The sequence below is a fragment of the Ursus americanus genome, chromosome 14 (assembly GCF_024610735.1).
Source record: "Ursus americanus isolate L20-20 chromosome 14, mUrsAme1.1.p, whole genome shotgun sequence".
In the NCBI taxonomy this organism is placed as follows: Eukaryota; Metazoa; Chordata; class Mammalia; order Carnivora; family Ursidae; genus Ursus; species Ursus americanus.
The window spans coordinates 54848230-54873865 of record NC_142140.1 but is presented as its reverse complement, the minus strand read 5'-3'; the positions used below and the strand labels follow the sequence as shown (position 1 = coordinate 54873865).

The following is a 25636-nucleotide window of genomic DNA, read 5'->3' as shown; positions in this document are numbered from 1 at the left end:
ATGCTCTGAGTGACCTTGGTCTGAGGCTTAAACCACAGGAAACCAAGTTCATTTTAAAAAACAACAGCAGCAGCAACAACAAAAAGCCCTGATACCAGTTCCCAGATATTTAATCTATTTAACAGCCCTGTGTTTTTAAATTGCATAGAAACAGCAGCAGGAGATCACCAAGGTTACTTACTCCCCAAAGCAGTCTCTGAAATGTGCAAGGAGACCACAAGTCACGGATAATGGGCTCCCTGGGGCCCCACGTGTGCCAGCCAAGGCTCCCAAATAGCCCTTGTCCCACCTCCTCTAGGCACAAATGTCAACAGGAGCCATGGCTCTTATCCTGGGTGATCACTGCCAAGTGGCTACGTTGATTAAGACAAAGAAATGTGGTCCTTCTCTTAAAAATGTTAATTTTCTACAGATAAGCCATCTTCTACTCTTAAAGCCACAGAGCACCCCTCAAAACCCGCCTCCATTATGCTTCCATAATGTTAAACCACAAACGCATTCGTGTTAGTGTTCTAGTCTAGGTTCCCATTCAATTCAATCTAATCTGGGCCTTAGACTTGAGTCCCTCTCCAGACCAGAGACAGTCCCTGATGTAATCCTAACAGATCCACCCCAAATGCCTCACATGGTAGGAAGTTCTCACAGCACAGCACAAGCAAGCCCTCCTCTCCTGCCACCTAACCCTCAGGCTTCCTTCTGAAGGAAGGCCCCCGGCCCTCCAGCGGCTAGAAGCCCTCACTCTCACCGCTGCCTATGCTCAGGCTTCACTCAGCCCTGCGGGCTTGCCGGAAAAGCTGCCCAGGGCTTCACGAATATGCCCCATTTCCATCTGTGAGGTGACCAGTCATCTAGCCTTCCCTGTCAGACAGACTTTCATCTGGATGCTTCAAGTGACCCTATATAAAAATTTGGATTGTTGTACCTCACATACCATAAGATGCATTCACTCAAAGTGTACAGTTTTAGTTTAGTTGGAGTTGCATACAACCTTCGCCACCATCTACTTCCAAAACACTGTCATAACCTCAAAAACAATTCTCCACTTACCCTTCTCCCCAGGCAACCACTAATCTACTTTCTGTCTATGGATTTGCCTATTCTGGACATTTCCTACAAATGGAATCAAGGCTCATCCATGCTGTGGCAGTCACCAGTACTACGTTCTTTTATACAACTGAGTAATACCCACTCTATAAATTTACCGCTTTTATTCATTTATCAGCTGAAATCATGCTGCCAGGAACATCCATATGTAAGATTCTCTGAGGACGTAGTTTTCCGCTCTTTGGAGTATACCTAAGAGTGGCACTGCTGGGCCATACAGTACTAACCAATCTCTTCTGATCCCAAGTACAACCTCGTTTTAATTCCCTTTGCAGTGTCTGGTTCTTCCCTCCACAGGACACTTCCAAAACGCCCAACTACATCCTCTAGGATGTAGTCTACCGCACCACAAAGTAATCCTAACAACCTTTCCTAAGTTGTGAATCTCTGTTCACTTGTCACCCTGAAAAATCTACAGGAAAACAAAAACCAAATCCTTTTTGAAGCTTTCCCTCAAGAACGATCAAGAGAACTGCAGAGTAACATGGCACAAGCTCAAGGGTAAGTGTAGTTTTCTGGTTGGTTGTTTTTAAGATTTTATTATTTATGAGATAGCGAGAGAGAGCACAAGCGGGGAGGAGGAGGAGAAGCAGGCTCCCCACTGAGCAGGGAGCCCAAGGTGGGGCTCGATCCCAGGACCCTGGGATCATGATCTGAGCCGAAGGCAGACGCTTAACCTGCTGAGCCACTCAGGCATCCTTTTCTGGTATTAATCAAATTCAAAATCTAAGCCATATTGAGACTACTTACGGGGAAGTTGCTGTGGACGCTCAGGAGGAAAAAAATCTCCCTTTGGTAAGGCCCTTTCATCCTGAAAAAGAAAGTGAATAAATCTCAGTATTCCTTGAAGCACAGCTTTGCAACAGCAAAAGATGGAAACAACTCCCAACAATAGAGAACTGGCTAGAAAATTATGATCGAACTATGCCACGGAATAACACACAAGTATAAAAAAAAATTACAGAGAAACACCTTTTGTGTAAAGGAAGGAAGGATAAAAATATACATCCATGTTGCTATGGGGAATAAATGGGACTGAAGTAGAAAGTAAGGGCAAGACTCTCACACTGTATCTTTTTCATGCTTTTTGACTTTTGAGTCATGTAAAGCAATTATCTACTCAAAAGACCAAAGTGAATGTTTAAGGTAACTACAATACCCTTTTACAGTTCCTTTTATTTCCTACGTGAATTTGAGCCCTACCTAGATTGTCCTCAGCATGTTGCAGTTATGCTTGTGTTAATTCATCATTACCCATGGCACAGCCACAGCAAGGCTGAAGTTTATCACTGACATGCTTCAAAAGAAGCTTAAAGGCTGCCTGAATCAGACAATATGTTCACAACGCATATGACGCTGGCTAAACGTTCTAAGGCAGTACTATGAAAAGTGGAAACCGACATACCTAACTATTCTTTGAAATTGATCATTTGCTTAAAGCAGGATACTCAACTGACCATGACCGTGCCAAAAAGAGGCAACTGCACAAAGGTTAAGTATCTGAAGAGCTGCACAAGCAAGCAAAAAGTTGTTTCTGTCATAAATTTGCTCAACATACTGCGCCCTAATGTAGACTGATCCATAAACATCTGAGTGCCTATGTATACTCTTAATAATCCCATGTTTTTGCTAGATTTATTTGAATATATTATGCAGAAAGAGATCCTATTAACTTACCATTTTCACGTGCATTGGTCTATCAAATAGCAGTTGACCATTAAACATAGCTGATATTACAATTAAGGTTATTTCTTGTAATTCTAAAAACATGCACAACAGGACAGAAATACAGAGAAAAAAACACTCCAACAGCTACCAGACCCTCTAAATAGAGAAGTTATCAGCAACTTTGATTTTTCATTATACTTTTAAAATATCTGTTTCTACAATAAGCATAAAAACACAATATATAGAACTCCAGGGTGGGGGGGGCGTAAATGTCAGCTTATTCACTAGGTGCAGAGCTTTATTCGTATAACCCGAACTTCTCACCAGACCATCCTCTTAAGGACTGGCATGAGTTTTCTATAGGGAGTCCACTGGGCCAGGTACCCCATCATTTTTTGAAGTACCATGTTTTCTGGGTAAGATACACAGTAACAGCCTTATCAGAATTTAGTGACTGTGTCCACGTGTGGCATTCTCCACTGTGACTACAAAGATAAAACTCTAGAGTCAGACAGAAGTGCTTCTAGAATGAGGTCAATCCACTGGAGAAACAGGGCCAAGGACTTATATATGAAGTAACAATGGAATTTCTCTTCAGAGGGACATTCTTTATAGACTTCTCCTTTCAAACCAAACTTCTCTAAAAAGAGAACGCTGGAAAGACCACTCATGGGTGTGTGCCTCTTTTCTCTCTATGCACTACTGGATCAATTCTACCAGAGAACTAACTTTTAAACTCCACAGTAACGCATTCCCTCCAGTCACTTACAAAATATTCACACACAAAATTACCACTTCCCCCAAAACCTATGTTATTAACACAACATTTAAACCAAATTGTTCACCAAGAGTTGAATTCTGATAAAAGGATACATATAGCTTGCACAGCTTCAATGGACTGTTCAAAAGTAACAGTGCCTATTCCACGACTTTTTCCATCTTTATCCTCAAGAATGTCTGCTCGGACCACCACACCAGCCATACTAAAAACTTCCTTCAGTTTCTTCCAGCCAACTTTATAATCCAGCTAATCAAGACAAAGGAGAGAAAAATCTCAGTGCAGACATCTTTAGAAAAAACATCTTCACTATATGAGCGCAATACGCTTTGGTTGGAAACAAACATTTAAAAATAATGTCAGGTTATTATTATTATACTGGGCACCCAGCAGGCTCAGTCAGTAGAGCATGCAGCTCTTAATCTTGGGGTGGTGAGTTCAAGCCCCATGCTGGGTGTAGCGTGTACTTAATAAAAATAATAATAAATCATAGACAGACAGACAGACAGACAGACAGATAGATAGATAGATAGATAGAGGTGCCTCAGTGGCTCAAACATCTGCCTTCCACCCAGGTCATGATCTCAGGATCCTGGGATCAAGCCCCACATCAGGCTCTCTGCTCAGCAGGCAGTCTGCTTCTTCCTGTCCCTCTGCCCCCCCATCACACTCTTGCAAATAAATAAATATAATCTTAAAAAATAAGTAAATAAACAATAAAATGTCACAAAAACGTAACACGTGATCAGCAGAATTTTTCAGATAGGATTATGAAGCCTGGCCTTAACTGCTATTCACTGTCTTCTTTTCTCTGAAAGAACAGGTTAAGTCACCTCATACCTTTCAAATTAATGCTTACGCTGTGAACATTTAAAAAAAAATTTTTTTTTTGTTCCTTGGTTTACCATCATCCTCCCCAACTCGCTTCCTTTAAAAATATTTCCCCTTGCAAAGGGCAAGGGTATTATCTTTCATCCCAGACACAACAAGAGGGAGGAAAATGTCAGCCCTACTCATACACTTTTTTGACCTGCACCTAATAAACCCAGGGAATACAGACTCAGCTGCCACTTCTGTAACCAGCACAGTAAACATGGCCCCAAGAGGACCATGGTCAGGCCTGTGACTTATCACTGCAGTGGCCACTATGGCACAAAGTTCAACTTCAAAGCTAATTTTTTTTTAAACAGACCAAGAAGAGAACATAATCTACTTTTTTCCTAAGATTCATTGATTGATTAAGAGTAGGGGGACAGAGAGAGAAGAGCACAGAGGGGGAGAAAGAGAAGCAGACTGCAGGGAGCCCCACACGGGGCTCAATCCCAGGACCTTGAGATCATGACCTGAGTCAAAATTGAAAGTCAGGTGCTTAACCGACTGAGCCACCCAGGTACCCCAAACATAACTCTCTTTTTTAAATGTTTTTCTTCTTGAACATCAAAACTACTTTTATGACATGTTAATAAGATTTCATAAAGTTCTGATTTTCTACCTCATACAATGTTTCCATTTACTTACATTTGCTACAAATACTGTGCTTCCAAGTCTTCCAGCCTGTAATGCATGGATAATCTCATTTGGGATGTTAGGATTATTTAGGATACTGGGTGGGATATTAATCATTCCTGGGCCACCTGGTCCCATACCCATCCCACCGGTGGTAGCCATCACCTTTTGCATTGCTCTCCTGGCATGTTCACCATCAGGATCCTAAAACAAGCACAGAAGTGTTACATTTAACTGACCCAGTGACAACTAAGACCACGATCTCACAAAAAGTGATATTCCCAAAACTCCAGAGATTGAGAGGTTGTTTGGAAAGCATTTCTCGAAATCTATAACAAGAAATTCAAATGAACTCAACCATCAGGCTAGGAGGAATTCCAGCCAAAGGAATGAGGAAGAATGAATCAGTATAAAATTTAGCTCTCAAGAAAAAAAAGGGAAGGGGTTGATGACAGAATTAGTTGATATAACACAGAACACTTCCAGACGGAAATAAGATCTTCACAGGCTTGGTATAGTTGAATCTCACTAATTTTCAATGGGGTTTTGTAATTTCTGATAACCCCATCAGTGATTTTTTCCAAAAGTTTGAAAACGCAGTTCTAGATCACCGAGGTACTCCAGTCGTTCATGTTATTCAGGTGTTTGACTCGTGTGAGGCCTGGATAGGTCTGTGAAACTCTGGCATTGACACTAGTCTTGAACTCTTTGCCCTTTCATGTGTCTCTTCAACACACAGAAACCTTAAACCCTACCATCCTCTCCTGAGTTCTGAATATACTAATCTTCCTCTAAAAAGTAAAAGTAAGTCAGGGAGAGGTCTATCAACAAAAACTTTCCTCTTCCTCAAGGGAGAAAAGATATCTGGTTTGAATTAGATATGAAAGCAGATTAATGATAAATTCACTTTAAAAAAGAAAAAAGGTGGGCTAAAAAAGAATAGGGTTCAGGATGGGTAAAACTGTAGGCGTAGATTCCCTTAACACACAGGAGCAAACACACCCCATGGGCTTGGTCTGAGCACCCCTGAAAAAACAAGGCAGGCTGCTCTAAGACAAATCACAGATGTTAGGAAGGCAGTCAGCAGCAGGTGCTCAGGACGTGCTCGGCCACTATTCCAAAGTTCTTACAGGAGTGACTACGGAAGCCTGTGACTGACCCTCTTCCTTAAAAACAACAGGTCAGTCTGCTCCATAAAACGTAGTCAAGGACTATTTCTGTCTTTTCCTAATTCCAAACAGGGACAACTTGACAATTATAAATGGTATCCACATTGTTTCAAGAGCTTACTTCTTTGACTTTCAGTGGTCTTCCACTCAGACTATGCTTGTTTAGAACTTCGGCAGCTTTTTTCATGCTTTCTTCCATCTTGAATTCAACAACGCTATGAAGAGTCAAAAGGAGATGAGTGAAACCAGTCCTACAATTTAGAAGGCTCAATTGCCAATAAGTAACTAGACAATACTTACGCACATCCCTTTGGAGGAAGCCACAGACCAGTCAGAAGAGCAAGGAAAGGGAGGGAAAAAAGAAAAGAAAAACACAGTAAATATCAATGACAGTTACATAAATTACAAATATGATTTATGTAACATAGTTAGTTTTTAAATTAACCCTTCTAAGGGGAAGTTCACAGGAATGTCTTGCCTAGCCTTCCTTATTAAAAGCTGGGCTCCTTATTATCTCCTCTGCCTGCACATTACCAGCATTGCACTATAGTTACTGAAATTATAATAAGCAGACCTAAATTCAGGTTCTCCAAGAAATCACACAAACTTTAGATCTGCTTCTCTCTGTACTCAAGTCAATTCCTTATCGTACTCCTCCTAAATCCATCCCTTCCATAAATTAAAGCTCATCCTTCGATTATTCTAAGCCATTCTATTGCACAACAAAATAATTTATTTTCTCTTTAATAAACATTCAGGTTTTAATATTTGTTTTACAATTTACTGGCACAAAGGCAACTTTTCGGAATCTTTGGTTCACACAACTTTCAAATTCAGCAAACGACCAAGAGTAACATTTTCTAGACAAGAACACACGTTTTACATTAATATACCACCGCTAAAATTCCATGCATAATTCACACACAGCCAATTCCTCTGTTAACAAAGAGACAATGCTGCTATTGGTCCCCAGTTACCCAAATTGGGCATCCAAACAGAATACCAAAAAGCTCTTTGGCCAGCCATTTGGAAAAGCGGGACTCCCGTTTGCAAATCCCCTCCCACCCCACTCAAATGTTTGGCAAAATCAAACATAGCTACTATAACATGAGCACTCACTGCCTTCCTGATTTCATTCGGTTCCACGCCACCATACAGTTACATTTTTCAAGTAGTAAATCCACAGAAGAAATTCTCTCAGACACTTACCCTTGACTTTCCTTCAGCGTCCATTAAGAGCTCCACGTATGTTACCTCACCAACTACAAATCAGTTTCCAGACGACACATAAACCAAGGGAGAAAAGCCAAGAAAACAATGGGAATTTAGAACAATCATCAGCAACCTTGTATGGAGCCTCTGCCTTATAAGAAAGCCCAGAAACACTCCATATGCTCTAAACCACCAAACTAGGCATTACAGGTGTGCAGTAAAAGTAGGTGAGACTCGTTAACAATTATGTCCTTGATTTTCCTCCCACCACAAACAAGCTATTTCCACAGATTTCCATATCAATTTCCCTGTCTGGAATACTCACTCATGACTAGAGGCAATCCAAATCTATAGGAAAGAAGTCTGCGCGCTTCACTTTTTTGGGGAAGGGAGGCAAACAGTTTTACACAATACACTCCCACGGGTGAAAGCAGGTAAACAGTGCACCAGCTGCAATGCCAATGAACTGAGCTCAAATGCTAACTACCAGGATGTGCAAGTGTATATATGCTCAAAGGCACACACACGGTGCGGCCGGCTGCATAGGTGCAATCTGCGTGACCGCCCGAGGCCCTGCACTCAGGAGGGCCACGCGCTTAGTTTAATGCTCTGAAATTCTTAATTTTTTAACAAGAGGCCTTCAGTTTTCATTTTGCATGGGGGCCCACAGAATCTGTAGCTGGTCCTGCATATGGCACTAGGCTCCAGAATTGTTAGAAGTAGAATGTTCGAGTATCCAATCATAAACCAGAGCAGCATCTGGATTCTCTTCAGTGAACTAAGCCAGGCTTTATTCTTCCTGCTTTCTCATCCTTCCCATTGAAAGACACAGATAAATGCAAATTTAGAGCTCAGTTTGCAACTAAACAAGTTAAGACGACTCACATGATTCTGAACTACACAAAGTGGGGGTAGAAAACAAAGCATTTCAAAAGATTCGCAGATTTTCCTCAAGGTTTGGATTGCCAATTCATGACCACCATGACCAGATGTTAGAATCCATCGAGAAGACAACCACCTAAATGGCTGCTGAACTTGAAGATGGCACAAAGAGAACAAAAACTTGAAGTGTTAACTTGGAGAAAACAATCTCTTAAGCAGGCTCTCCAAAGCCAAGAAAGTGCTTTTGTCCTCAGGAATATTTTTTTTTTAAAGGTTTATTTTTATGATAGTAAAGCCGCCTCCAATTCTGTGTTCAAGTTTGGTTTAACAGTACAAGGGTAAAAGTAAACCTCTTAATGGCCTCAGCAAGTCCCGCCTATTCTAATTCCTTTGCTCAAAGAATATTCAAATTATGAGGATTTTAAAATAATAGCAAAGAAAGATTAAAATGTAAGATAAAATTACTTTTAAAATAAAATTAACAATTTAAAGGGCGTATTTATTAATAAGATATTTGCATGGCAGTTGACAACAAGAAGGCCAAGTGTTCAAAGTCACCTCCCCTTGTCCTTTCTTGGAATGTTACAGAACCAAACCAACACTTTGCACAAAATAAGAAGGAAAGAGAATCAGTGCAAAGAAATGAAGAAAAAAATAAGGACCAGTATAATTTAACTTTTGGAGTATACACTCCAGCGGGGCAAACTAAAAATGATCACAGCCAAGGGACAGTCACACAAATTGGCTTTATTTTACCCTTACAAAAGGAAAGCAATTCCAAAAAAGGTATGGCCATTCCTGAGGCCTTGTTTTTAAAAAGCCATTCATTTCAACAGCAGCAGCCATTTGAGGACCAACAGCCTTATCTCCACTTTGATAAAAATGCCAGATAGTGTCAAGACAGTGAAGAGACCTCAACTTTATTTTCTACAAGCTGCAACTACCATCTAGTAACCTTAAAAATAAACCATCACAATATCTAACTCAAGACAACTGTAACTATGTTGTCGGAATTCAAATACTGTTGCATTTGATAAGTTTCAAGTCTGTGTCCATAAAGACACTTTATCAAAAAGCTGTCACTGCAACCTAGAAACCAAGCAAGTCCAAACCAAACTTTTTTTCCAAAAAGCTAGGTTTAGAAATTAGGACTTTTCCCACTTAACATTCTAGTGATGGCACACATCCAACATCAATCCTTAGCACCAAAACTTTGCTTAAAATTGTTTTTCCCCAAATGGTATAGTTGTTTAGTAAAAACAAAAAAATTACATTAAAAAAACCCTCCATCCTAGCAGTTTAGCCACAGGTTAGGCAGCCGTTGCAGCCCTAGCATGAGTAGTGTTGTTCCCAAGGGAGCATCAATAATAACCATGTTCCTCATACATTCCCAACCTCTACCCTACGAGTCCACATCAATACCGAGATGTAAGCAAATCAGGGTTACAGGATCTGCAAGAGGTGCTGCTCATACTTCCCTACAGGAAGATAATAGTAGACCATCTCTCTTTTAGTTCTACAATATTAAAACAAAGTGTAGTCAGTACAACTAGCAACGAAACACTGAAGGTAAAATTTGTCACATCCAAAGAAATGAAGTTTAAAAGAGCAAATCAACCAGAGCTGGTGAGTTAGGACTGAGACGCAGAGTTAAATTGCCGGTAGCAACAGTCTCGCCCAAATGGAACTCCCAGGTTATTGATGGAAAACACTGTTGCTCCTCTCCCTTTCTGAACATGGATGGGATCCATGGAATCCCAAAAGGAGGTGCTAGGAAGTTCTACTGCAGCTTTAAATATCAAAATACCTAAATGAAAAAACTAAGACTGAGAAATCTAATACCAAATGTTTTCACCTACCTTTATTTTAAAATGCTCCAACAAAACAACTTTAACCAACATTTACATGATTAAAAACATTGCCTCAAGCATAAAACACATCAAGAGGATAAGCAGAATGAAAAAGCAACCCAAAAAGAAGTCAGGGCAGTCACTAGGAGCTAGTGTGATTTAACACACCTGCACATATTTTTAATAGAAACAGTACTTGCGTCTGTATTTTCATTTACTCTGGAATGGACCAAAAAAACAGATGGGAGGACGGAGGCCAAGATTCACTGAAGAGAATTCATATGTGAAAAGTCCTATAAAGGCGAGGGTGGAGGGGGATGGTTCCCAAAAGCAGGGCACGTTATCAAACACACTCACCCCTCAGGTGACTACTCTTACAGAGGGGCGCACAGAACAAACGCATATTTTAATTTGGAAAGCTTGCGTCTTTAATAGACAACTTGAAACCTGGAAAAGTAACTATTCTACAGAAGGACTACTTGTTTTATGGACAAATTAGATAATTATTGGGCCCATTCTTGCTCCTACTTCCATAGCAACAGCAGAAGAGCACTAATTCTCTAACTGAATCAAAAACTAGCACATAAGCGAAGGCAGGCTACACTGTCGGGGTTCAACCCAAGTTGCCCACGGACACAAATGCATTAGCATACAGGTCTTCACAAAATGCAGGCTGAATTTCCAAAAAAAGGAAGTACTGGATGTGGATTTTTACTTAAATTGAAAATAAAGTCTGGCTCCATAAAACCCACAATGTAGGTTGTCTTCAAGAGCCAACAGAGACTTTCTTTTGGACTACACTTGCCCTCTGGGCCTCAGTTTTTGGTCAGTTGAAATTTGAAATTTACTTAAAACAATCCACAAGGGGCGCTGGGGTGGCTCAGTCGGTTAAGTGTCCAACTCCTGCTTTTGGTTTAGGTCATGATCTCAGGGTCGTGGAACCAGGCCCCACTTTAGTATTTCACACTCAGCATGTGGAGTCCGCTTCTGCGTCTCTCTCCCACTGCCTCTGCCCCAGCGAGCACACTCTCGCGTGCACGCTCTCTCTCAAAATAAATATATCTTAAGAAAAAAAAAAGCGATCCATTAAATGAAGACAGAGGATTAAGTGCTTAAAGAAATCTTTGCTTACACAAGTTAAACTGACTGCTGGTAAACTTGGGACTGACTGAGAGTAAACTCCATCACTGACGTTCCTTTATTCATCAAACTGTGCTCCATGTTTACTCACTGCAGGTCCAGCTCAGGCCAGTCTCTTTACAAATGCCCTACCTCGATGGTGCCAACACCCTGGTTAGGCCAGAACAAGCAGCCCAATAACGAGCTTTCTTCATCCACACAGGGCTTTGCAGTAATGTAGCACACCACTAAATTTAAAATTCCCAAGGTCACCTTTTCCACCCACTCCTTATGGTCAAACACTTTTCACGTGATCCCAATCTGTCCCCAGTGATGAAAATCAGGTAGGCTGTGAGACTGTGAAAGCATCTGCAAACCTGATATAACAATCTCCAATTCTGATCTCCTATTACACTGGCTCTCAATTTTTTTTTCAATTCAGCAACCCTTTGGTGTTCTCATAGCAGCCATCTGTTCCATGCACTATCTGTTAAAAAATCAGTATGATCAAAAAGAAGGACAACAGAAACCTTTCCTTTGCTCCATTAGGACACTTAGAGCAGGAAGGGGAAAGTTCACCACGCAATTCTACAGGCTGTGAAATCTGTTTAATCCACATCCCAAACTTAAGGAGGGGTGGGGTGCGTGAGCAAAAAAAGGCAGCCTGGCTCAGGACAAAGCAAAGCTCTCAATACATTTTCTCTTTATATTCAGCAATGCTGATGTCATGATAGTGCCACCAAACAAGCTTTCTGACCCCATCCTGGGGAAAAAGCAAAGTGACCAATTCACACAATACGTGTATCATTAATAGGATCTCCTAGAATGCTGCTAAATGCTCAAATTTAAGACGAAGTATATACACTTAGTGGCCAAGAAGGCGAGAAAGATCAGGAATCAGGGAGGGGTACATGAGGAATCTCAGGCACGATTAGCCTTAAAAAAGCTCCTGTCTTGCCACTTCAAAGCTACCAGTCCAATTCTGAGAGACAGCAGTCAGACAGTATGGCAGTGACAGGACATTTTCCAGAACTTTAAGTTGAAGACAACTAATTTCTAGCTTATTCCGCTGGTTTCCTCAAACAACAAAACTCTTTAAAATGCAGACCATTGAAGAGTGGCAGGGTTGTAATAAGCCAGGTCTCCACAGCTGGCCCACTCTGGAGGTGACCTTCAGACTGGTGCTTTTAGGGTGTTAAGTGCCCCTAGCTGCAGTAACAAGTCTTCGAACAAGGAAAACTTACTCGCAACGGGTTTCAGGTAAATACTTCAGATTTCAAATAACCACCTAAACATATTACCAGTATACCAAGACATGAATAAAAATGCAATTTTAAATCTCATAAATAAAAATACGACCATTTTTGAGGAGACCTATATATGTGAACAGTAAATTTCTTCAGACCTCACATGCTGAATAGAAGCATTGCCATAAAACAAATTCTCTTATGAAACCCTTTCACCCACAATACAAGTAATTTAAACAGAAAAATAATTAATTTAACCTATACAGGGGAGCTCTAAACAAGAACATTTTAAAATTTGTTTAAAATAACTTATTTACTGCACACCTGTAATTCTAAATTACACCACCAAAAAAATACACTGAAAGGGCTGAACCAGGGCATTCGTAGCAGTATGCCAGGGGAATATGAGAACCAGTTTGGAAGTATCCAAATAAACCACCAGGCTGGCCCCACACTTAATACAGTGCAAAATAGGAAATTGAGGTGAACTGCTTCTACATCCAGAAACGTCATGGCTGCTGCTGCTACCAGCTTTAAGGCTTCCAAACCGAATTACTGAATGGTAAAGCAGTAAAAATGTCACCTACTTTATCCATCATGTCCCAAAACTGGTTCACACACTCCTAAAAATAAAAAAATAATTTGGCCTGCAATCTCTTACAAAATTCTAACAATTGCGTTTTCAAAGCCACATTCCTGGTTCTTGGAACTACTATACCTTATTATCAATGGAAGTATCAATTCAGCGGTTCAACCAAATCACGAGAACACAAATTTGGGGGTTATTCCAAAAACTAATTCGAATGAGACCCAACTGTACTGTACAGAAATTCTAAGCTTGTATTGAAGCAGCAGTCCCAAAAACCAAGAACACTGCATCTGGGATGCCACGTGACACGCCCTTCAGACAAAAAGAAGAAACTTCACTCTTGCCCTAGGAGCATTGGCAGGAATGATTTGGCTGATCAAGGCAGGAAAACAAATCTCACACCGAACGTTTTTCCATCCATGTTATCTGGAGAACTACTACATGGGAGCAGCCTACATGAATATACAGAGAAGTTCACAGTGCCTCGTGTTTCTGGCATGTCATGGTCAAATTAAGAGATGGGACAATGATGGCAGTGGGCCAATCGTAATTTCAAAACCCAATGCTGGGAGCACCAGTACACATACCAATATGGCCTATCCAAGTGGCATCTCTGCCACTGAAAGGTTAATCATTTGACAATTCAAGCTTGAATCTCTTTTCATTATGAATGCTCCAGAAAACCAATACCTTTCAGTCCTTCAAAAAGACTCCATTTAAGGGTAATTTGATTCTAGGTTTCCCTTGAGGGAGACCTCAAGGCATCAGACACATTGTTCTCTATCAATAGTTTCGTCTAAACCAGGGCTGAGCAATCTCTTTAGCCCTGAGTGCCACCAGCAGGGCCAAGAATCAGGAAAGAAAGGAAGACAAAAGCCCAGAACAAGAATGTCGAAAGAAAGAGGATACATGTAGTGTGCACAGAGGATACATGTGGTAGGGGGTGAGGCAGAGGACCGTGGGGACAACCAGCCTCCTAGGACCTCCTGGTGGCAGCAGAGCTTCAGTTGCTCCCCCTGCCCTAGGCCAGAGTCTGGACACCAGGCCGCTACTGAAGTGTGCCTGAAAGCACAGCACTATGTAGCAGATGCCTTATTTTGAGCTCTCCAATTGCCAACCTAACCCAGGTTTCTTCCCAGGGGGGAAAAGCCTAACAGTTTAAATACAAGCTAATGTTTTAGAATTTAGAATCTGAGCAGCACAAGTTCCAACTACCAAATTTTGAACCCAGGAAGACATCCACAAAATTTAAACAAACTACCTTCCCTCCAAAATTAAAAAGCTTAAAAAAATGTTTTAAAGAAAAGGAAAAACCTCTCCCACCTAATATGAAGAAATCAAAAAATTTCCTCAACACAAAGAGGCTCCCCTCAGCTTAATCAAAGCCCTATTAACCATATTAAGCCAGTAAAATCATTTGTAGGCCAAAGGACCATACAAACCACCCTGGTTGACACACAGGTATATGACCACACAAAAAAGTAGGGTGGGTAAAGCGGCTTAACTCTCAAGCCTGGACAGAACACACGCTCTACCCAGATCAACTTCCACTGACAAAATAATAACCAAGGAATTAGCCACAGAAAAGATGACACATCAACCTTCTTACCCTACTCGACCACCAGTACCATTACCTTTTTCTTTAACCAGGTCTTTAAGTGACTGCCATTTCACATCAAAAGGTATGTTTGTAATGAAGGCTCTGTATCTTTTAGTTGGATTGGCATATGGCTCAAAGCGATTGCCTCCTCTTTTTATGTTTTTCTCCTTCCTCTTCTCATTCTGAGTAGGTCGCTCTCCTTCACTGAATTTGAAGGGGAAAAAAAGGGTCCATATGTTAGCACAATATGAAAGACAGTATTTGATTTGCCAGGTTTACAATTCCACACGGTTACATCTGACACAAGACTAATATTGACTTTGATCTGACACATTCAAATTTAAGTGCTCACAGAACAGAAAGATATAGTCATGCACTCCTTAAATCCCACCTATCAAGAAGCCATTCCCAAGAAACTGTGCCCCCCCAGGCCTTCATACATTCCTAGGGGCTTTAACAGAGATGGGAGTGAGAGGCCAACTCCCTGCCCAAGGTGCTTTAATTTCATGCCAGAAACAGGAAAAGAGAAGGGAAGATTTGCAAACCTTCATGGAACAGAAATGAGCTAGTGCATATAGGCCCAATCAACTTTAACTTCACAAAGAAAACTATCTTTTTGTTGTGAGGGAAAAAAATCTTTAAGTAGGAATAAAAAATGGTGCAGCCACTATAAAAAATTTTGGCAGTCACTCAAAAAGTTAAAACACGTAATTACCATATGACCCAACAATTCCACTCCTGGGTACAGATCCAAAAGAAGTGAAAGGCGCAGATACAGGTACACCGAACAGCAGCATTATTCGTAATAGCCAAGAGGAGGAAACGACCCAAGTGTCCAAAACAGATGAATGGAATAAACAAAATGTAGTATACGCATACAATGGAATATTATTCAGCCATAAAAGGCATGAAATGCTGACCGATGATGCAACACAGATGAAGTTTAAAAACATTATGCCAAGCAAAATAAGCCAGGCACAGAGACAGAAGAGAGGTTACTAGAAGCTGGGGGGAGTTACTGTTCAATGTATGAAAGTTTCTGTTTGGGATGATAAAGTTCTGAAAATGGATAGTGGTATCATGCACAACAAAGCACTTACTGCCACTAAATATACACTTAAAATGGTTAAAATGACAAATTTTACATATATTTTACCACAATTAAAAAAATTTTACTATTATTATTTTTTTTTTTTACTGCAAAGAAGCCATTTTCTATACAACCCTAGGAAAACCAAAATCTGAGCAACCCAGGTAGGTAAGACAATACACAGGAAAAGATCCCACCCTCAGCAAAGGGCGAATGCTTTTTTGGCATGGCTTTTCCTATAATATTCTTTACCTTTGTGTCAGGCGTCTCCACACTGTAACATTTCATTTCTAAGCTCTACAGATACAAATTCGGCTTTGATTAGGACATAAGTTTCAGAAGAAAAGCAAACTTCCAAAAGCATGGAACCAGACATCAGGCTGGAAGCCTAGGCCACCATGCACTGGCCAAATGAAGCTACTCCATGAGCTGCCCACTCATCTTCAGCCCCGTGACTACAGGCAGACACCTATGAGAGGTGACCAAGAACAACTGGGGATCCGGCAGACACAGGAAGTTCCTCTACTTCCTGCACCGTGCCCTGCACTTTCTGCTTACCAAGCCCTATGCTTTCCACCAGTGAAAATCCAGCAACTCCCAAACCACAGTCTAGCAGAGACTTTGTGAACCATGACAAAAATGGAAAAAACAAAAAGGCAAGATTATGGTATTAACGATTTATAAACCTACCTTTATTTAATTAAAGGGCTGATATTTACTCTAGGATATGTCTTCCTTGTGTGGGAGAGGTAATGTTCAAATACCAGATGACAGCTAGAGGACTTTATTCTTATATTTACTTGGAATTAAAAAATAATTTTTTAAAGTAAGTTATATACCTGATGTGGGGCTTTACCTCACGACCCTGAGATCAAGAGTCACATGCTCTACCAACTGAGTCAGCCAGTCACTCCACTTGGAAAATTTAAGTTAGCAACTTTTTGTAGCCCCAAAGTTGTCTTTTTTTCCCCTTGCTGGTCCCTCCTATCCAAACATAAGGGTGCCAAGGGGTAACCCAGTGAAGGTATCCTCCTAGGCAAAAATAAGGAAAGCAGTTTCCTCCATGATTTCAAATATACCAACATGCAAAAAATAGACTTCCTTCGCAGAGGCTAGCAGATATGGAGGGGTACAGCCACTCTAATCCGCAAATTCCTAGAATTCTACTCTGTCTACCCCAAGTTAATAACAGATCCTCCTCAGGCTGGCAGCACACCACAAGCATATCTCAAAGGAAACCCTCAACCATCACAAAGGCCACCTGCCTACTCCGTATCAAAGTCCCACACCTAACTCTGCCAAACAGAGCATATTTGCCAACGTGTCTCTTACTCCTGGCAGATAAGAAGGCAAGTGTTCGTAAAAATTCATAAAATGAAGAGCACCATTCATGGACCTCCAGAGAGGGTCTGCGGATAGAAATGTATTTTAATATAACTGGTTTCTTTTGAAACCCACACTCTAAAATTTACATTAAAAAACATTATTCTGGGGGCGCCTGGGTGGCACAGCGGTTAAGCGCCTGCCTTCGGCTCAGGGCGTGATCCTGGCGTTGTGGGATCGAGCCCCACATCAGGCTCTTCCACTATGAGCCTGCTTCTTCCTCTCCCACTCCCCCTGCTTGTGTTCCCTCTCTCGCTGGCTGTCTCTATCTCTGTCGAATAAATAAAATCTTAAAAAAAAAAAAAAAAAAACATTATTCTGAGACAAGGTCCATGACACAGTAATAGTTCCAGTCTGTGTTTTCACAGACCTGCTTACTTCATCTGTTAGTTACAAAATGTATAAATAACTAATTACAGTCAAAGCAGGTAACAAAGTGTTCAGTCCATATTCTGCAGATGATTATGGCTAAGAATAGGCTAGCTACCCAGTCTAACCACAGAAGCTGGGTATTTGGCTTGGGGTTAATCCACATCACGTGGCTCACCATCAAGAAAGCAGCTCATATGGATTATGTCCAAGATGTGAGCACAGCACTCTACTCAAACCCTTCTCTGGCTAATCGTTTCCACTCTCTGAGATGTTTCATCCTAAGTAAATGGTGTTAGAACTAGCTCGTGACTTCCAGCTTCTTAAAAAAAAAAAATGACATTTTCATAAATCCAAAGATCACCAGCAACTTTTTTAAATTTTTTTTTATGGAATCTCTACGTCCAACGTGGGGCTTGAACTCACAATCCTGAGATCAAGAATCACATGCTCTACCGACTAAGCCAGCCAGGTGCCCCCTTCTAAAGTTTTATCTATTTTATTTTTTCTTAAATAATCTCTACACCACCAACCCTTCTTAACAGAATTGTAGACCACCCTCAAAGAAATCTCACTCCAGGTATATATTCAAGTATAGCTAATGTTAGAGTTTTAAGAGTGGTATCCTGAAAAGTTTGTTTTTAAAATGTCCAATCCCATTTTCTCACTTATCTTCAGGATAAAATTAGGGGAAGTGGATTACATTTTGACAACATTATCAAAACTGCTTAATCCCAAATACCCTAAATTTAGACTACAGGTATTAAAAATGTTAAACACGCACCTACCATATGACCCAATCATTGGCAGCTAGATACTTTTCCAAGAGAAAATCATATATCCATATAAAAACTTGTACCTAAATGTTCACAGCAACACTATTTGTAATGTCCCAAAACTGGAAATCTATCTACTAAACAGGTAAACGAAAAACCAAATTGTAGTAGATCCATAAACTGAAATACTACTCAGCAACAAAAAGTAATGAACTACATGCAACAAACACTCAAAGAAAGCAAACAAAAGCATTACAACACAGTGTGATTCCATCATATAAAATTTTATATTGGAGAAAATCTACCGTGGCAAATTAATCCACAGCAGGGTTTCTCAACCTCAGCACTACTGACATTCTGGGACAAAAGCTCTGTTACGTGGGGCTGCCACAGGTATCCCTGACCTCTACCCAATAGATACCAGTAGCAACCCAATCCCTCAGTCTTAAAGGTTAAAAATCAAAAATGTCTCCAAGACACTTCCAAATGTCCCCTGGACAGAAATGCTGCCTGGGGGTGGAGAAAGGGAGGACTCAGAAGACTACAGAGGTGAGAAAAAAACTGCTGGGGGTCATGGACGTATTTATTACCTTGACTCAGTGAGGGATTCATAATACTGACACTTATGCTGCACATTTCCAATATATGCAGCTTATTGTGCCAATAATACAATATAGTTTATGCTTCTACTTATGTTTGTTAAAATTTCAAACCTAACTCCAATAACTTGACTTGTAACTCCAACATAAAAGTATCGAATATGGAATCTTTGAAAGAAACAGAAACCACAGTAAGAGACCTACCTAGGCTAGCTAAATGTCTTACTAATAACATTCTCCTTGCTAACTGGCTCTCAATTCCCAACTGCCAATGAACGTGGTCTATTCTGGCACCCAGTCATCTACCTTAAGGTCTAAACAGACCCAATATAAATAAAAATTTCTTCTAATATTCTATTTCACGATATATCAAAAAACAAGCCTAAAATATCTGAAAGTACCTTCCGAGTCATGAAAATGAAGTATGTCTAATACGGCTTGGGAACTGTTTCACTCACTGACTGCATTGAGAATTATCATTTTTCATGTCACTGCTCCACCAAAAGAGAATTATACTGCACCTAAACACAACTAAGAAGACAATGCCTGCTCCATTTGCTGAATCCCTACCCTCTCTTAAGCTTCAGAGCATTCACTACTCTCATTACTTTCAGTTTTTCAATGAAGAGTGTAGTTTGAAATGGCACCTCCAACACCCTGAAATCCTGATCACATCTCCTGAGGGAAAAGACTACCCCCCCACACACACACACAAGCCCCTTGAAAATCATCCCTTATGTTAGGTTCTAAGCTCCTCTAATGTATTTAGTGCACAGAGCACTCCTCATAGCATTACTCTAGCTGCAGGTCCACCACTCAACTTACCCTTTCAACTCAAGCTCCCTGTTTCTTTACCAGCAAAACCAGCATAACCTGTATCCAGGGTAGCCCACAGGGATACTGTGAGAATCAACAAACAACCCAACAAAAAGCAGCTTGGTAAATGTCCAGCACAATATCCAAAGGAGCAGCACTATAAGTGACTAAGCACCACACATCTGGGTCTGAACCCCAAGGCCAGTCTTTGTTAGGCCTCATCTCCTTCCTCTGTAAAAGGAGATTACCATCCACATTTACAGGTTTAAAGAAGCCTTGGCACACAGTAACTGTGGCACTGATATATTTCTGTACCAATAATTCTGAGGGAGACTGATTCACTCCTAGCCTTCCACCGTTACACAGTGATTAAAACAAGCTCACCAGGGTGGTGGCTGAGGGTGCCTAGGCACTGTAGTCATAACAAACTACCCAAAGGAGCAATTCTGCTTTCAACTCTATGACTGTAAAACATGGGTCATGGGAGAGTCCATCTGAGAACCCCAAAAAGAAACAAACAACCTAATCTTTGCAGACTAGTATCTCTTTGCCTAGCCATGAATAAAACCAAAGAGAAGAGTGAAGTCAAGAGCTGGGAGCACGCATTCAAATAATCAGAACCCCCTCTAAAGTTGAGCTCACAATCTAATGTGCCTCAAAAATCCTTTTTAACAAGTATACAGTCAAGTACACTTTTTATCAAGTACACTTTTTATATCAAGTATACTTTTTCAAGTACAGCAAACACTCAGATCACTGCAAAGCGGAGAATGTGGTTTAAATAAAACACTTTCAGTGACTGTTAGAGAGGTTACCAGGGTAGTACTGTGGAAGCAACTAGGGCCTTGGAGCCTAGATGGTCACCCCTAATCTCTGGCTCAATTTCCTTAACCCGAGTTTTCTCATTTGTTTAAAAAAATTTCCTTCTGGCTCTAAAACAGAGTTATCACAATGTTACCTCCTTAGCAATCTATACTAAATCTAATTTTTTATTTTTAAAAGTCTCCAACTCTCAATTTCTGATTCAGCCACCAAGATTAATCTAGAAAAGGAATAGGTTAAGTCACCAATTTTAAACATATGGTACCTTTACTTAAGGCGGGGGGACAGGGACAGTCACACACCTAAACCCTTATATAGTCCTCTAAAATAAACGCTTCTTCCCCGACTAAATATACTCTTTACTCTGAATCTTGATTGCCTTTAGATGGAAGATTTCTCATCAAAATAAAACAAATCCTCCTCCCACACTCAGAAGAAAAGGAACTGAAAAATAAGTTTTCCTATCAGGGGTCCTCAATCAAGCTTGCTTGCTCATTGCCTTTTTGGTTTACAGCACACTCCACTCCTGGTACGGACGGTCAGAAGAACGAAGTTTCACTCAATTCCCATTCCTCAAAGGCTTTCAAGATAATAATCTAGATTCCTTAGCCTGGAATTCATCGCCCACCAGCTGGCCCCCCGTGTTTTAGCACTAAGTGCCACAGGAGCTTCAGCTTTTTTTTTTTTTTTTACAAATATGCAAAGCATATACCCAAATCCCTAGTCTTTGGACACTCTCCTCTCAGCCTCTCCCCAATCATCATCCTTCATCCCTCTACACCAAAGATACACCTCCCTGCCCCCAGCAGGTTAGGTTGGAGGGAGGGTGGCCCCTCCAAGCTCCCAGCCAGCTAACTCCTTCTGCTTCTATCACAGCCTAATTACCCTACTACAGAAATGTAAATTGCTTCCTCCTCTGGGCAAGGGGTTTATTCTGAAGAGCTTCCTCAAACCAAAAACAAACAAAACTTTTCCACAGGCCCTACAAAATAGATCTAAATGTTACTACCACACCAAAATATCCAGGGTTAAGCAAGCAGTCCTCGACTCTGGGTTCTCTCCAACAAGGGCTATTTTCTCCCTAAAACCTTCAGGTTCTTCCTAATAGTCCACATGTCAAATGAATCAGCCACAGAATGTCAAATGAACAGCCGAAAAATGGGAAATCTGAAAAATGTACCCCAGCTGCTATAATCTATAACCAAACTTCTCATCTAACAGGGTTCTAGCAGCACTTCATCCTGTGATAAATGCTTTGAAAGAAAAAAGAAACACCCAAAATCTTAAAGGCTCCCAAATAGGGCCCTGAGAAATCCTACTAGGCTCCCCAAAAGATGAAAAAAGTCCAAATGAGCATAACTGTTTCCAGTTTTCAATAGCAAAGTGTTGGGAATACTTCCAGGATGCCTTTCTGCTGATTTCTCAGGACAGTAACCATGGTATTCTGTCCCTCCCCACCTAAGGAGAGAAAAGTTTAACAAAGCCAGTACTTACTGAATGTTCATTCACATAAAGCCAATTTAACTGCATTCACTTTCAATCTCCACAAACTCTAGTTATGCATATTAAAAATTTGTAGGAAGGCAAATTCCTAACAGACAGAACCTAAAACAGAGGTAACCAGCAGCTGCGGAAAAGGGGAGAGTTAATTCCTGTACAATCATTGCTCCAGTTTGGGGGGAATGATAAAGTTCTGGACGTGGATAGGGGATGATAGTTGCACTATCATCGAATCACACACTCAAAAATGGTTAAAACTGCAAATCTTATGTATGTTACCACAATTTTTTAAAAATTTGTAGGAAATCAAATGTGCGCCCAGACGTCCCCTCTCCTCCCAGCTGTAGGTTGTAGCCACAACGTCTCTCCGCGTCTTTCAGGGAACTGCTATCAGAACGGCTGGGTTTCACGGGGACACAAGACGATGCGTTAAAGCTTTAATTAAACTTGAAAAACCAAGAACCCCAAGACAGAGCCCCAAGCTGGACTAAAAAAGGTGACGAAGTTCGCAAGTCGGCGAGCCCGCCTAATGAGGAAAAAAAAATCTTCCCCTGGAACACGGAAGAGGAGGTTTCTTTTCTTCCCCCCTACTCTTTGTTTGCTTGTTTCTAAGGGTGAACACTGAGCAGCAAATCCGAACTACCATTACCTACTGCGCACCTGGGAGAAGCGAGGGACGCCGCGAGGGACTCGAGCCGGGGCCAGAGCGTAGTAGCTAGCGGCTGTTCCGACCGAGGCACTCCCCGCGGGGCGGGGGAAGGGGAAAAGGAAAAGGAGGCGCCCCGAACCAGCCTCGCGGTCCGTGCCGAAACCTACCCGCCTCGCCTGCCGTTTACCGGGGCTCACCACGCGCGAAGCCTTGCGCGCGCACTCCTTCCCCTCCCCCCACTTTACGGATCGCGAAACTGAGACCCCGGGCGGTAGAGGAGGGGGGTTGTGAAACCACTCAACCCAAGGTCACCCGATAGGTTAGCGGGCGGCGGACTCGGCGACTCCCCGGCTCTTGGGCCCGCGCCATCATCCCCGTGCGCAGGGGCCCGGCCTCAGGCCTCAGCGTCGGGCCCGGCCTGCAGACGCCGGGGGAACCGAGGTCCGCTGCCTGGGAGAAGGGGGCGATTCTTGAGGCGCTCACAGGGCCGCCCGGCTTCACTCCTCACGGCCTCGGCCGCCCCCACCCTCGGCAGGCCCGGCGCGGCAGGCCCGGGACGAGGCCGCGCCGGTGGGAGGCCGCCAACAGACCTAACGGAGCCGCCGCCGGCCGCCGCGAAGGTGCCCGGCCCGGAGCAAGGAGCCGTGGAATACTTACCCCTTCGGGCCCGGAGCCCCGTTGCCGCTTGGCACGCCGGGCGCGCCGCTCTCCTCCTCCATTTTGGGCTCCGTCGTCGCCACCTCGGCCGCCGCTTCGACCCCTGCCGCCATTTTCTCCGCGTCTGGGCTTTGTGTGAGGGAGCGGGATGCGAGCCGCTGCGCCTGCGCGCTCACGTGACTCGGCGCGACCAGTAACGCCTGCGCGCGCCGGGGCCCGCTCCCGCTTCGTCCCCTCCCGTCACGGGCCACGCCCCTGCTCGGGGCCACGCCCCCGCCGCGCGCAAGCGCGGACCGGCCAGCTGTTATTCATTCATTACCGCAATTTGCGTTAGGCGCTTACTGGATACTCCACCCGCTCTCGAAGTCAGGGAGGGAAAGCACCTCCCCACCTCCCTACACGGACCTACTCACTCCCAGCTTCCTGTAATCAGAGCTCTCACAGAGAGGCAGCGAAAGTTTTGTTCACTAGAATATAAAAGAGTTAGATAGACAAGGAGGGCAGGACACTGGCCAGGCTAGATAGGACTGCTGTGCAAAATGCTGTCTCCCTAAGCAAGTATCCTGCGCCAAGAATACCTGGGCTCTGTCTGGCCTGTCTCCCCAACAGGTTGGAAGCTCTTGGGTGCAGAGCTAATGGCCTAAGTTCCTCTCACTGAACCTATTAACCAACAACCGAAACATGTAGCTGGGGACTTAGTATGTGCTCACGGATGTTTCTTAAGTGAATGAACAAGCAAGAATCACAACATGATAGAAGAAATGAGTCACAGGCCAGGAGAGCCTATTAACCTTTACTGGGGCTCCTTTCTGCCTGCCCCTGGATCCCTTTGTCCTAAGACTTGGCTCTGTCCAGAAACAGGTTTTCAAGGGCTGTTACAGGTTGTGTCCAAGGGCAACCATGTTGGCCTGGGAAGAAGCCAGAGCCCGGGAAAGCGCTCAGAGGCCTCCAGCTCCCTTTCCCCACAGCACCCCCCTCCCCAGTGTCTCTGGAACTTTGAAATGCTTCACTGGATCTTGGAGACATTCCCATCCAACCACCGAACTCTCTAGGTTTACAAAGGGAAAGTTTTCTTTACGCCCTCTCTCACAGAATGGCTACATACCATCAAGCTCTGGGGGAATATCTCGTCTGCCACACCATCCTACCTGCTTAATTCGGCCTGGCGATTCCGACCCAGGCTGAGAATTCCAGGCCCAGAGAAGAAATTCAGTAGCCCAGCCTGACACGGAAGCTAGGCCCCATTCCTACGTATTCCCCAAACTCCTCTGTCTCATAGAATTTCCTTCCATCAACCATCTTCAAGGCACTCCTCCTCCCACAGCCCCTCTGCTCTCCTAAAATCCTGTGCACACCAGCTCTTCTCTCGGGGCTGCACTGGTATCTAAGCCGACCTTCCTCTCCCTTAGACCTCTCCTAGACTGGAGGCATCCCTGGGGCAGAAGGAGCCTCACCAGTTTCTGAATCCCCTTGCTCAGCAAGGCTCAGAGATGATGGACGAGTCCACAGCAGTCTATCAGAATGAGGGAAAAGAGTCCAAATGCAAAGCAGCAGGGACATGAAGCCACCTGTCTCTCCAATCCCTTCTCCTGCAGTGACTGTGACTGGAAATCAGGGACAAGCCAGGCCCTGGTTGAGGACACAAACTTCCAGGCTAGGTTCCTATGGGCTGGTTGACTTAACCCAACACTGCCCACATTCCTGGGTTTTGCCATGTCCTGAACTATGATTTTCTTCACACTTTCTTTTAATTGACACTTTTTCCCTTTAAAAAAGATATATGTTTTTGAATTTTGCCTTATATCATAGTCCATATTAAAAACTTGCTATAAAGAGCTTATTGTAGAAAATAAGAGGATGATGCTATTAAAGTCAAAATTCAGTCATGCGCACTGCCAACAGCTCTGAACCCAAGACTTGCTCTCTCTTTTGCTAGGGTTAAGGGTCATCAAAGACTGCCTAGCACCAACCTACAACTTTCTCCTCACTGTAATTAAAAGCGTCAGAAGAGGGGCACCTGGGTGGCTCAGTCGGATAAGTACTTAAGTGTCTGGCTTTTGGTTTTGGCTCAATGATCTCAGGGTCCTGGAATCCAGCCTCGCATTGGGGCTCCCCACTCAGCAGGGAGTCTGCGTGAGGATTCCCTCAATCTGCTTCTCCCCAGCTCACACGCGCATGCATTCTCTCTCTCTCAGATAAATAAATAAATCTTTAAAAAATAAAAGTGTTAGAAGAGATTTGCAAAGGAAAA

General features: G+C 42.6%; 1 protein-coding gene across 10 annotated transcripts in view; it reads right to left on the bottom strand.

The window, feature by feature from the left end:
* HNRNPM (heterogeneous nuclear ribonucleoprotein M) overlaps positions 1–23544 on the bottom strand; it is a 39139-nt gene extending 15595 nt beyond the window's left edge. For 2 of the 10 annotated variants that reach the window (XM_045774449.2, XM_045774452.2), the window contains exons 1-9: positions 23386–23544; positions 14759–14928; positions 7435–7487; positions 6526–6533; positions 6347–6440; positions 5069–5260; positions 3646–3799; positions 2782–2831; positions 1855–1915 (exon numbers count right to left, since the gene is read on the bottom strand). In XM_045774449.2, the coding sequence (XP_045630405.2) occupies positions 1855–1915; positions 2782–2831; positions 3646–3799; positions 5069–5260; positions 6347–6440; positions 6526–6533; positions 7435–7487; positions 14759–14928; positions 23386–23498 (895 nt within the window). In that variant the 5' untranslated portion in view covers positions 23499–23544. Of the gene's footprint in view, positions 1–1854; positions 1916–2781; positions 2832–3645; positions 3800–5068; positions 5261–6346; positions 7407–7434; positions 7488–14758; positions 14929–23385 lie in introns of those variants that run through there. The other 8 variants (XM_087867334.1, XM_087867338.1, XM_045774459.2 and 5 more) reach the window with 7 other exon arrangements.
* Between the last annotated feature and the right edge of the window lie 2092 nt (positions 23545–25636).